At 47.8% G+C, this 12,765-nt stretch overlaps 1 protein-coding gene across 1 annotated transcript; it reads left to right on the forward strand.

Annotated features, from left to right (window-relative positions):
* The first annotated feature begins 9,969 nt into the window (after positions 1-9,969).
* Positions 9,970-11,758, forward strand: C1H21orf140 (chromosome 1 C21orf140 homolog). Its single transcript, XM_063345937.1, has one exon. The coding sequence runs from the start codon at positions 10,967-10,969 to the stop codon at positions 11,756-11,758; it is 792 nt and encodes a 263-aa protein (XP_063202007.1). The 5' UTR covers positions 9,970-10,966.
* The last annotated feature ends 1,007 nt before the right edge of the window (positions 11,759-12,765 follow it).

Raw genomic sequence — 12,765 nt, forward strand, 5'->3', positions numbered from 1 at the left:
GGCCTGGTGTGGCACAACAGCAGCCACTAATCCTTCCCCGAGTTGCCGCTAAAGGCAGATCCTACCCTAGACGTCTTCTTTCGCATTTTGGGGTGAATACTCAGGTTCTGCCTTTCAGTGACATCTCACTTGCGTTTGGCCCCTGCAGCCTGCTGTTAAAAATCCCCAGGGTGCGCTGTGTGTCTGGCCTAAGGAGAATTAGGCAGCCGTTAAAGCTAACGGGCAATACTCTGCCCTTTCGGCTTGTTATGGCGTTGGCCTCAAGCCTTTCGTTATTGTTTTCTGGGGATTGGTACCTGTCGTGTTGTTTTTCTGTTGTATTGCGTATGGGAGGGAAAGCTGTTAGAAAAGCAGAAATGCATATTCTCCACAAAAATGTTTTCTGTAAGACAGATTTTACTGTCGTGAAGTGGCACACGGCTCAGCGATACCCACACTTGCAGATATTTTAAGTACCAGTCCAACATTTAGCTTGTTTCACTGTTGTAGAGGAGAAAGCACTGTATTCCTTAGAAAGCCACGTCTGAGGAACTGCGCACCAAAACACTGTGATTTTTTTACCCAACGATTTGTATGCATCGCAAAAGGAGCAGCCCCACTCCAGTGGTGACAGCAGTCGGGGAGCCCATGTCAACAGACTCCAAAGGGCAGCATGGAGCTGCGGTTCCCAACCATACAGAGAATCACAGAATGGTAGGGGTTGGAAGGGACCTCTGGAGATCATCTAGTCCAACCCCCCTGGCAAAGCAGGGTCACCTAGAGCAGGTAACCACCTAGAGCATCTCCCCAAATGTGAGAGGGATGCTCTCCTGCCTCCTGGGGTCTGGAGAAGAGTTTGAGGTGACCCATAAACCAATACAATGAGTGCAGAAGAAGCTTCTCAACAAAATGCAGGCAGCCATAGGCATTGGAAGTAATAAATATGGATAAGAGCATTCAAAGCTTTGCCTCGCTTTTTTATGTGAGAGCAAATGAGCGAAGTTGTGGCAACCGGGTAAAAGATAGTCTGGGGTGGGCAGAGAGTGGGTTGTTTGGGTTTTTCTGCAGTGGGACTGCAGAAAGTTATGAAGTCCATCTGTCAAGATGGTATATCTCTGAACCTTGGACCTCCACGATGTGTTGTAGCTCATCATGGCATTAGCCACAAAACCCAGGGCATCCAGTATAGCAGAACTCTGGAGAGGCAGACAAGGGAAATGTGGGTTTGGGGAGCAACAGAAAAAGTCTTGTTATCAGAAAGTCAATTTACTTTCAGTAAATCTTTTTCAGAATAAAACTTTGACCTAGTTTTCAGCCAAGGTATGGATCACTTCTTTCACATTGTGTCCTCTGAGAGGGGAACACCAGGACAGATTTCACTTCTGCTGAGTATTGTGATCACTGATTTCTAATGCAGCCAAGTAGATGTCGCCAGATTGGGCTGGGGCAGAGAGGAGTTTTGTAATCTACAGGCAGTTTACTTGTATCTGACTTGGAATCTGGAAGGAATCTTGCCTTTCTGTGTTTCTGTATAGACCAAAAAATCCTGGTTAGCTAAAAGCTATACGCTACCTGAACCATGTGGTCCCACACACCCACTGTTGCTGCAATTCATTATACTCCCCCAGGACACCTCCAGTTGCTGTGCTGCGGTTGTAAATCCCTGCACGCCTCTGCGAATGGGTCCCACAGAAGCTCGGCACTCAACTCATGCAGCCACCCGTCGTGGTTGTTTGGCTATTAATAGATTCCAGGCAGACCAGTCACAACCCAGCCAGCAGGGTAAACACATTAATTAAAAGGTAATAGTGGCAAGAAGGAGGAAACCTAACCAGGAATAGCTAACCTTAATCATCCAGGATGTTCAGGCAATTTCAGGCACCCAATCTGCACTTCAGTGGTCCGGTGATGGGCTCATGCTAGCTGGACCAGAGAGGAAGTGCCTGACTTCCCTGAGTCAGGAGTAGTGAACATCCCAGCGTGAGGCATGAGGAGGGAAGATAAAACACCTCCTGCCACCAGTGCCTGCAAGCAGGATGAGAAAGAGAAGGAGGCTGCAAGCCAAGGATGCCGGCTGCCCTGACCTGGGGTTCAGGTCACGATCTTTTCCAAGGGTAACCCTCATTTTAATCCTGCCAAATGTCTCTGGGGTGACTGGCAGGCAGAGGTGCTCTGAGGGAGCTTTCTCTAGCGTCCATCAGAAAATTTTCAGCACTTTTTATTCTGTTATTCATATCTAGCTCTTTAAATGGTTTCTTGGATGAGATTTAAGGGAGCGGTCAAATCCTCAGGTATTGTGAATCACCAGAGCTCTTGTGGCAACGCATGGGGTTTGTAGAGACCCTTTGCAACAGGACAGCTACACAGGTTAATCAGCGCTGGCTGAAAAGAAAGGAAAACTGCAACAAGGAAAGGGAGTGACTTTAAATTAGCAAAAGTTGCACCTTTGGCATGAAACTTTAGGCTTCTATTTTCGGCTGGGCAAGACCTCATGGGTAGATTTGCACACAGCTTTTCTAAGATTATCGCATACTTCCCAAAGAAAGGGATGTCAGAATACCAAAAATTATACATAGATTTTTATCAAAATTGGAAAATTGTTGCTGCCAAAAGAAAAAGCTTATTTTTTGGATGTGGGATTGAGAGATGGAGTTAAAATTTTTCATCTTGAGATTTTTCAGAATGAAAGGATTTCATAGTTAGCTTAGAGGCAATGATTTAAGTTTCTCTTGTGCTAAAAATGACTTTGAAAAAAGCTCATACAGAAAAAGAAGACAACCTCAAGAAACGTAATTTGGCAGAAAATCATTTCTCTCCCAAGTTTCCTTCTCAGCAAGATAACGAACTTACATCAGTTTGGATTAATTTGGTTCCTCCCCACAGCTCTCTTTCAATTCAGCAGGTTTTACTGGGCATGATTTGGTGCAAAGGGCCCTTCCACTCAGGAGTCAGGGCTGTAACACCAGTATTGTTCTTCTCTCCCCTTAGCCGTGTTATTGTTAGAATTATACTGGTACCTAAGAACGAGTCATCCTGGAATTGGCGGATTTTGACGCTACGTTGCCAGCAAAACAAAGTCAGCCTACGGGAGTGGTATGTGCCCGTGCGTGTACGCGCACATCTTTCATGCAGAGAGCAACAGCTTTTGATCCTCTGGATTCTTGCGCTAACTTGCCGCTGACTCTCACCGTGGCTCTCTGCATGCAAGACGTGCAGCCAGAGGATAGCCAAGTGCAGTTAGCTACACAGCAGAGGAGAGGAAACGGCGTGAAGGACCTGAGCTAGAAGACGCGAGAGGACAGATGTGCCTTAACCAGCTAAGTTGGTTCTTTTCTTTTGCTTTGTCTCGCTTAGCTTCTGCAGCCAGAGTGGAAGCATAAGATGGCTCTCAGCAACCACACAAACAGCAGTTCGGTCATGCCGAATTTACTCCACATGCTTGTGGAACAAAAGAAGACGCTTCGGTTCAATAATTTCAGCAATCCAGCCTTGGAGATGCAAGAGGAGATAATGGCTTCATTTTATATCCTCATCATCGTTGGGTTTTTCGGCTTTCTTCTCTTTGTCATGATGCTCAGCAATATTGTTTCCAGCAAGCCTGAAAACTACATTGACTATCTCTATTCTGGGAAGCTTAATCCTCAGAGAAGCAAGGTGGAGCTTCCAGGAAAGGAGAGCAAAGACACTTTCGTTATTATCAACAGCGCTGCCTTACTGGAGCAGCTAAGGCAGGACGGCAAAAACAGCCCTGGGCCTGAGGTGCCAAGCACGGATGCAGTCCTGAGGAATGTATGAAAGTGGTTTCTTTTTATTATCAGTCTGTTGTGCATGCGGAGCCTAAACAGGCATATTTTTCGTTCATGAAAGCAAGCAATGAGGAGCTGTGCCAGGACAGATGCAGACAGCTCTTGTGCAAGCTTCCCACGTGCAGCTGTGAAGGTACCGGAGTGCAACATGTGTTATTTCAGCCCCGGGCCTTTGGAGAAATCAAGTCCTTGCTGGCCTAGCTCTCTCATGGCTGTTTCTATCATGTGTTTTTATGGCTTGCCTCTCAGGAGAATGGAAGGCCTTCCTTTGCCTGCTGCTGTGTCCAGCAGGGCCAGTACGTTTCCAGCTGGGGCACTGTTGGTGTGCCTGTCTGCTGTTATTATTTTTTCATTCATTCATTTATTTGGGGGGGTTGGAGCTGCCAGGGAGGCCATTGGGTGCGTACTCTGCAAGCAGAAAGAGCCACAACAGACTCTGTGTCCACCCTGGAGGCGAGCTGACCCATCTCCGGCCCTTCTGGAAGGAAGGTTCTTTCAAAGGGGCTGGAAGCACAACACACGCCAGACTTGAACTTGTTTGCTCGCTTGGCAGGCTTGGTCTGCAGCGGGTTTTTGACAGTGGTCGTGCATTTCTCAGCAGCTCTCTTCCTGCATGTCAGCCCTTTACCCAAGCCCAGGAGAATGAGGAGGGCCAAGACATCCTGATGCCTCTCCAGGGTCCCTCCCAGGGCCCACACGGACAGCATTAGGGCTGACAAGCCACAGCTGTAGCCTTCAGGGTTGTGCCACCGTTGTGTCAATAATGCCCGACACATTCCTTCAGTGTTTAGTGGTAACCCCCTCATCATGAAATCCCACCAAGCCTTCAGCCCCTGCTGCTTCCTCGGGTGGTAGACAGTAAGCGGAGGGGTGCCATGGTAGATTTAGGGTGTCTTCTGCAGGCCACCAAGCCTCGGCAGACACAAGAAGGAGAGTCCTGGCAAACAAGGGTCCAGGACAGGCAGCTGTGGAGAGGCAAACGTTGGCAGTGGGCTTCAGCTTGCTATACTTGGTCCACGCGTTCATTGGAAAAAGCTCTGGAGTTTGCAAATCAAAACGATTGGAAACTGGTGGTGCAGATACTCCAAGAACTTTAAGGCATTTTGTGATAGAAGCAAAAATCCTATGGAATCCTATAGAATCCTATAGAATTGTATGTGTGTGGGGTGGGCGGTGCTGGTTCCACTCAGCCTCCTTTATGTTGCTTTGTGTGTTTACTTCTTGTTACTGATAGGAAAAAAGTTCTCAACACTTTTGTACCCTAGGAAACATTATTTCCTAACTTTACTTAAAAAGGGTTTTGCTCTATCTGTAGCTTCATGTTTTGCTACTGTGATTTCTTTCTCCCTCTTTTATTTTTTTTTTTTTGCTAATGTATCCTTTTCTGCCATGATATAGCGTTATTATTATGGGGTTATGGGGTTTTGCCACTGTTTGGTCCAAACTAACTGCATGGAAATTACTTACTTCATGTGGGCCATGTCCTTAAAGGAAGTTTCCAGAGCCTGATTTCATAAGACATGTTCCAAGGCTGATACCTCCAGTTGAAAGCCAAGATGAAATCCACACCACTCTCTTGGCCTTCCACACTTTTTCTTTGAGTTCCAGAGATTCAGCTTTCCAACACAGACATCTCCTTTTTTGGACAGGTGCATATTCCCCAGACACTGTCTCCATCAGAGGCCAATTAGGCAGTTGAGTTGGTTTTGGACCCCATTGCCTTTGGCTTCATTACCGTGTCTGGTTTAATAACTGCTCAGTTTGAGCCAAGATCAGCTATTTATGCTCACTGCTCCTGACCACACTCAGTAGCCAGGCTCCCATTGCTGCAGCACAGCTATTCAGGTCTGAAAAATAAGAGGTGTTTTGAAGGTAGTAAAAACATTTGCAGTTCCAGGTTTGTTCCTTTTACCCAGTGTGGGTGTTTTCCAGAAGGTGGCGAGTATCACCATCCCTTTTGGAGAAGGATCGATTTCTGCCCAGTGCCAGCATTGAGAGGAGACTTTAGCCTGACTTCTAGCAGTAGTGACAACTCCTCCTCCTTTGCAAGCCCAGTTTAGCCATTTTTCCAGTCATGCAACAGTGTCAGGAATCGGAGTCAAATCTCTCTTTCCGTCATGGGTGTTAGATACAGGTTTCAGACATCCATCACCCACGCCAGGTTCTGTGCAGTGAAATTTCACCTCCCGCAGCAGTGGCTGCTGCTTTTCCGGGTGGGCCGACGCAAGGGATGTGCCAGGCTGGAGGGTGAACTCCACATCCATGGGAAGTGCTCCTTGCCCCCCCTGCAAACTGAGCTTCTGAAAACTAATTCACTGCTGATGTATGACAGAAGTCCACTGATATCCCCTTTGGTGTCCCCTTGGGGACGAGCCCATTCCTGCTCTCACCCTCACGGGTAATGGGCTCTTGTGGGCAGCCTGGGGTGGGGGTGAGGTGAGCCCTTCCTCTCCCTGTGCTCACCGTGCAGCGGGGGCTCCACGTCGTGTATTGAGAGCTAAAATCAGACCTTGACCGCTCAGGTGACGGACCTGATGGCTCTGTCCCCTTCCCAGACCCCGGCACACCCATCAGCTCTATGCCAACCCGTTGGCCCTGAAGCTTTTCCCTTCCGTTTTTCCTTCCCCACCTCAGGGAGGAGCATACGTGCGTACATACAGTTTCAGCCACATCTGATAGAAAGCTTCAGCTCCTGAAGATACGCGGTTCCTACGGAGTCCAGGCAATAGATAGCCACGTATTTCTACCTGAAATAGTGGCCGTGCTTAGACAGAAGCCGTGACTGTGATGCCACCAAGGGGAAGGCTGATAAGCTCAACCTTGGCAGAGAGTCCCTAATGCTGGAAAGCAAATTTCATCAGTTTTCACAAGGTGTGTTGCCAGCCTTTGTGGGAAACCTCCAGCAGTTGTACTAGCTTTGTTCCGAGAAGTTTAGGGCTTTTACTTTAGGTACTGGCTTAATGTGTTTTCTGAAGTTTCCACCTTTTTCTTTTTCCATCCTGAGGTCGTATTTGATTTTGGCAAGTGCTTCTCTCATTGGTTCCATCATGGATCAAGAGCTAAAATTACACACTTTTGGAAATTCTCGTTTGACACCAGAAATACTACTTTGGCATGAGACTTCAGCTAGTGTTCAGGACTTCACCAGACAGCTAGGAGGGAAAATAGATTATTTAAATTGGATATGGTATCTGTTAGAAAAAGAATCCTAATTTTTCTCGCTCCATGTAAGACTGGAAGAGAACCAAATTCCCTGTAGAATAATGTTCTCAAACATTGGTTTTGGAAAAAAATATTCAAACCTACAAAACATTTTATTTATATAAAAATAAGATGTTAAATTTCAAAATTAGCAACTTAATTTTAGCTGCTACATGTAATATAATACAGCAGTAAAAACATCCACTGTTTGCCTGACATCATGCCTACTGTTTATGTGTATTTCATTATGTTCTGTATTTCATTATGTTTTTATTTGGCATTTTAAAATAAAGGGCTTATGATGATTTTTAACTTGCATATAGAATGTGGTGGCTGGTAACCTAATAACATAATTACTACTGAAATGGGTAATTGGTATGTGGCTGATAATCGGTAGCCTAATTGCCTCATTAACAGGGACTTTGTTCATGTGCAATTGGTAAATTTGTTATTTAGCTAAGTGGTACAATGGAATTTGGTGAAGTACTATAAAAGTGCGTTGGGGGGCAGGTGTCACTGCTCAACCCCGACTTGTGTACCCAGGCAGTGATGGAGGAGCTGGCAGCAGGCAGGGGCCAGGCCTCCCACCTCCTTCCCAGGGGGAGCAGGATGCTGCTGAGCCTGAGCATCCCTGTGAAATGCTCCACGCGGGGCTGAACCCACCCTCCTGCACCCACAGACACCTGGGGGGCAGGTACCACCCACGGCCGGTGCGTGGGATGCTGGGTGCAATGGCTGCGTGCGCTGGGGGCGGTGGAAGAAGACCGGTGGTCGCGGTGCCGATGCCCAAACCCCAGCCTTCAGGTCCTTCCTGCCAGAGGCAGGTCTCGATGGCAGGGCAGCAGGGCGAGAAGCAGGAGACTCCGGTACAACGGCTGAAGGATAAGAGAGCAATCAGAAGTGCCTTTTCTCAAATCCCAAATGCACTTGTGAGGCAGGGGCTACGCCCAGAGATTTTGCACTGTCCGGCCTTGCTAGGGAATGTCAGAAGCCTAAAATTACAAAAGAAGGGAAGGTCCCTGCCCTGAAGTGCTCGCTGGCTATGTAGGCATGGGGTGGGAGGGAAAAGAGGGAAAAAGCGACGCAGCAGACTAAAGGTAGCACAAGAAATAAAACACATCTTTTTGTGTCTCAGCCCGGTGCCTTATGTCTGTGCCCATTTTAAATGATATTGAGATGCTGGGACCATGAATAATAATAATAATGAATAATGCACCTTGCTAAGTCCTTTCATCAGCCCACGAAAGCACAGACAAGGGCTCAGCCTACAGCAGCAGGCTGTCTTTGTCTCGGTTTGTCTCGATGCTGCAAAACCACAAAAGCCTGGAGTGACAGATAGAGCAACGGCTTCAGGCCCATTTGCTAGAGGGGGGGTCCAAACTGAGAAACGTCAAGCATAATTTTCCTGGGCAGCCCTACCTACACGTGTGGTCCAGTTCAGAGAGGACCGTGCTTTTGAAGCGCATCTCCTGACCACCACTGCTGTGCTTCGGGTTGCCTCATGGAGCAGTCTCAGAGCCCCTAAGTGGGCTGGGCACCACGGCTTCCAGCCCCTGGGCAGCCTGTGGGGGACAAGCAGCACAGAGCTCCTGCTTGACACTGGTGACAGGGGCAGGTCTGAGAGGGATGAGGCAGGCAGTGTTAGAGCCATCTTTAGCTTGGCATGGCCAGGAGGCCTCAGGGACAAGCCTGGAGAGGGAGGAGAGGATGGGGAAGGAGAGGGGAAGCCCTACCTCACTTTTGTACCTGGGGACACTGCCTGGATGCTACCACAGTTGTTCCCTAGACTTGTTTCCTACTGGTGTCCATTCACAATCAGAAGGTAGCTAGAAAGCAAGAGTAACAAAAGCGACGTGCCCTTTTTGCATCTATCTCAAGGATGGCATGCTCCAATTCATGCACAGATAAGTAAATCCTCTCTGGAGAGGAGACAAGGAAACGACACCTTCAATTTAGGTAACAGGGAATACAATTTGAGGTTCCAGTGGGTGTCATGGGTAGGGTGCTTGTCACAAGCACCAAGAAAAATTAGGGAATAAGATTTCTTTACAGGTAGTTCTTTCAACACTTTACATCCAGTTCTTGAACAGTGAGGTCCCTAAATCAGTGTTTTGGGGGACCTCAGGCCTTAGTCAGGCCTCTAAACGTGCTCTTTTCAAAACTAATAAGCACCCAATAACTCCAGTAGGACTGCTCATGTCAGGTTATGCTCCCCGTATACCTTTATTAAGGACAAAAGCTAACAGTAAAAGAGAAAGGTATACCACAGCGTGAAATGCTAATAGAGATGAGTCAATACTATTTTATGTTGTATTCTCATATGGATGTGTACTGCGTATCCAAGGATTTTTCTTCATATATGTACAATCTGAATCTGTCATCATTTTGCATCTGGCTAACAAACCATACAGGCTTCTTTCTGGGGGTATACCATTCTTATATCACATTTTCAGACTTCTGCTCTCCACGTGATGCCGCTAACATGATATGCCCCATCACTCATCTGCCTCAGCAAGGAGAGCATCCAGACAGCTGAGTTAGATCCCGCTGGCCATGTTCATCTTCAGACATTTTTTGACTTCACAGAGTTTCCCACTGCGTTAGGGGGAAGGAAAACTGTTCCAAGAGGGGATGACGCAGAACGTGGGGTATCTCAATTTCAGAGGTGGGCAAGGAAATGCATGCCATCATCAGAGATTGTCATGTTTGTGCTGTTCAGCCGTATCTGGCAGGCTGACGATGCTGCCAGCATTCACTCCCAGCCTTGTAGGTACAGCTAAGTGGGAGCAATTTAAGAGTCTTGTACTGACAAGCTTGTTCCTGCAGTAAAATTCTGCGTGTGCATCTGCAGGGAGGAGCAGGGACAGGTAAGAAACCAGTTGCATCAAAACAGTCTTTGCTTTCTGCCGCTCCACAACCTTCCCCAGCCGAACACTTGCTGCCCTCAGTGCCCCTGAGCACACACGCATGCACACACACACGTACGCAGGCACACATGTGCACACACACGCACACACATCTTTCCCTGATGGTTCCCGTCTCCCCAGGCCGGCTGCAGCCCTCACTTTGCCACGTGCTCCTCTGCCCCCCTGACTTGCCATGGCAGCAGGGTGGTACCCATCCAGCCTTCTGTTCTAACCTTCCTCGCAGCCTGTTGTGTTCACATAACACCACACGAGCAATTTTCTTTTTGCCCCCACAATCCCTTCCATTTCTCTGAAGGTGTGTCTCACCCTTGGAGGACGTGATGGTGTTGGTGTCGAGCTCAATGCAGGCTCCCAAATTACTCCTAAAAATACCTCACCCTGAAGCGATGTCTGAGGCATCACTTACTTCCTCCCCCTCCAAGACCTGGAGCTGGGCAGGCTGAGCATGGTGGACCTTGCACAGGCTGCTGTGCTCTTGAGCACTGGGCACCAGGCATCACCTCACAACGCTGCCAGGATTGAGCCTACCCATCAGAGAAGCTTGTGTGGGGATCCAGAGGTCCTCCTTCCCCCTAATAACAAGACACCCAGGGTTCAGTTCCCCCCTCCACCCAGGAGGACTTCAAGGCCACATCTTCCATGAGGCCACACGCTTGACAAGGGAAGGAGAGAATGGTTTCTACCACTGGTCTCAAAGCTCAGGCGTTGTCTCAGTCTCCATGCTGACTCTGGGCAGCTCCTTCCTCCACAGCCCCATCCCTCTGGATACCTTTTGGTGGTGCCTGGCTGGCCCACTCACGTACACAGGCCCCAAGCACCGACCCAGTGCTGCGAGAGGAGGAACCATGATGTTCAAGGTAAGCAAAGTCCTGATGCCAGAAGCCGCTAGCTGCACAGTTGCAACCTATCCAGCCTGACGGGACCTTTGTTTTCCAAGATGACTTTTGATCAGCCACCTGAAAGCCCCTACTGATGCTGTGGCTGGTGGGGTGTGACACCGCAGGGTAACGCCGGGGCAACGGGTGCATTGTGAGCTCTGTGAGCATCCTTCACATGCCCAGAGACACCAACATGCAGCGCCTCGCAAGTCCGCTCCTCAGGCATGTAATTCGCAGGAGCTGCTGTGATGCTGCTTCAAAGAGGCAGTGCCTGCAGTATTTAAGAGCTCTGAGGACACTGCAGCTTAACAGTTTCAACACCGTTTTTTTAGGGGAAACAGATATTCCAGAAAGTCTTATAACAGGAGAAAAAGTAGCCGAGGAGGCCAGCCTGCGCTGGCCAGTATGGACACTTGTCCACGCTGGCAGCAGCCAAGGGTGGGTGCCCTGGAGGTACAAACTGCTCTTAAGAGGTGATCTGCCCACCCATCAGCAGAACGGTATTTTTCAGGAGCTGTGTGATTCTCTGACCACCTCTTATGGGAAGTGCGTAATTGTGACCAGGGACAAAAGGCAGCCGAGGCATATGGGGGCAAAAGACGGCAAGGAGCTGGAGACAGGAACGGAGACAGGAACTCTGACGCCAGTCCCACCAGTGATCTACATGTCCAGTATTGAGTGTTGCCCTGAAGTTGCTAGAGCCAATGGCCATGAGCTTCTTGTTGTGCCTGCGTCTTACAACTATCTCTATCCTATGGATGTCGCCTGGTCTTCTTTGAAATGGTTTATTATAAACAACAGAAAGGACTTTGCCCTGAAGTCTCTTGAGAAGACCCACTCCTATAGGTGTATCCTCTTCAGTGACTTGATTGTTAAAGGAATAGAGAAGATGACCCCAAACAAATGGAAGGTAGTGATTAACAGGGTGAAGAGATGGGAGAACTACTACCTTGATGCACTTTCTTAAACAGTTCTTCCTGCAGCCAGGCCTCAAATCTGTTCTGAACGAGTCACCCTGTTCCAGCTCTGCTGAGCCCTTTCCTTCAAAGGGTGTAAACCTGAAAAACCACGTGTCAATAGCACTAATAAAAGAGGTCATTTTAAATCTGAATGTTTCTTTTTAGGTGTATGCCAGGATTAGGTTGATGTGTGCTACACTTGCGTTGGAAAGGGACAGTTAATTTGCCTTATCACAGAAGCGGGCCAAAGCATGCCTAAGCCTTGTGCATAAATTCCTCTGTTACGGGAGTTGAGACCATGCCTCAGATGTAAATTCCCTCAATTTCGAGAAAGACAGGGCTGCAAAATGAATTCTGTAGGTCAAGCCTGTCTTTGACCCCAATGGGAGATCTGCTCCCGAGCAGGGAAGATGCTAGACCACAGTTGACACCAGAGTCCACGGCTTAAAGAAGTCTGAAGAATTTGATGTGACTTTCCCATCATATATGCATTAACATCTGATATCAGCTCAGTAGTTCATTACACCGAGTACCTTGCTTCCAATAGTGGTCTGCCATAAACATTTCAGTGACAGGTAAAGGAAAACTTTCCAAAAGGGAAGTTCCTTTCTGAAGCCTAATGATTAGTAGTTGGTTCTGGCTTTGAAACATGAAGAGTTCAATCTCTCAGGATAAAATACGGCACTCATCATCAGAGATTTTCTTTGTCCATGACATCGATTCCTTATTTCTCACAGAATTGAATTCAAAAGCTTATTTATGAGTGATGCAAAGTAGCATTTCTTAACAGCAGTTTTTTTCAAGTTCATTGAACACTTTCTTGGTTTTTTGGAAGTGGTTCCCAATTTACATTCCCTGTGTTGCTCATTACTGGGTATGTGTTTATTGTGTACCTCTCAGAGAACTGAGACCATAAAAACATAAAAGAAGTAAGTTACGAGATGATTCACAGGTTCACTAAAATATTTCAATACACTGAGGCAAATCTGTGCAGTTTTTCACCTGCGCGTGGAAA

Source organism: Chroicocephalus ridibundus, chromosome 1, assembly GCF_963924245.1.
Source record: "Chroicocephalus ridibundus chromosome 1, bChrRid1.1, whole genome shotgun sequence".
NCBI classification, from domain to species: domain Eukaryota; kingdom Metazoa; phylum Chordata; class Aves; order Charadriiformes; family Laridae; genus Chroicocephalus; species Chroicocephalus ridibundus.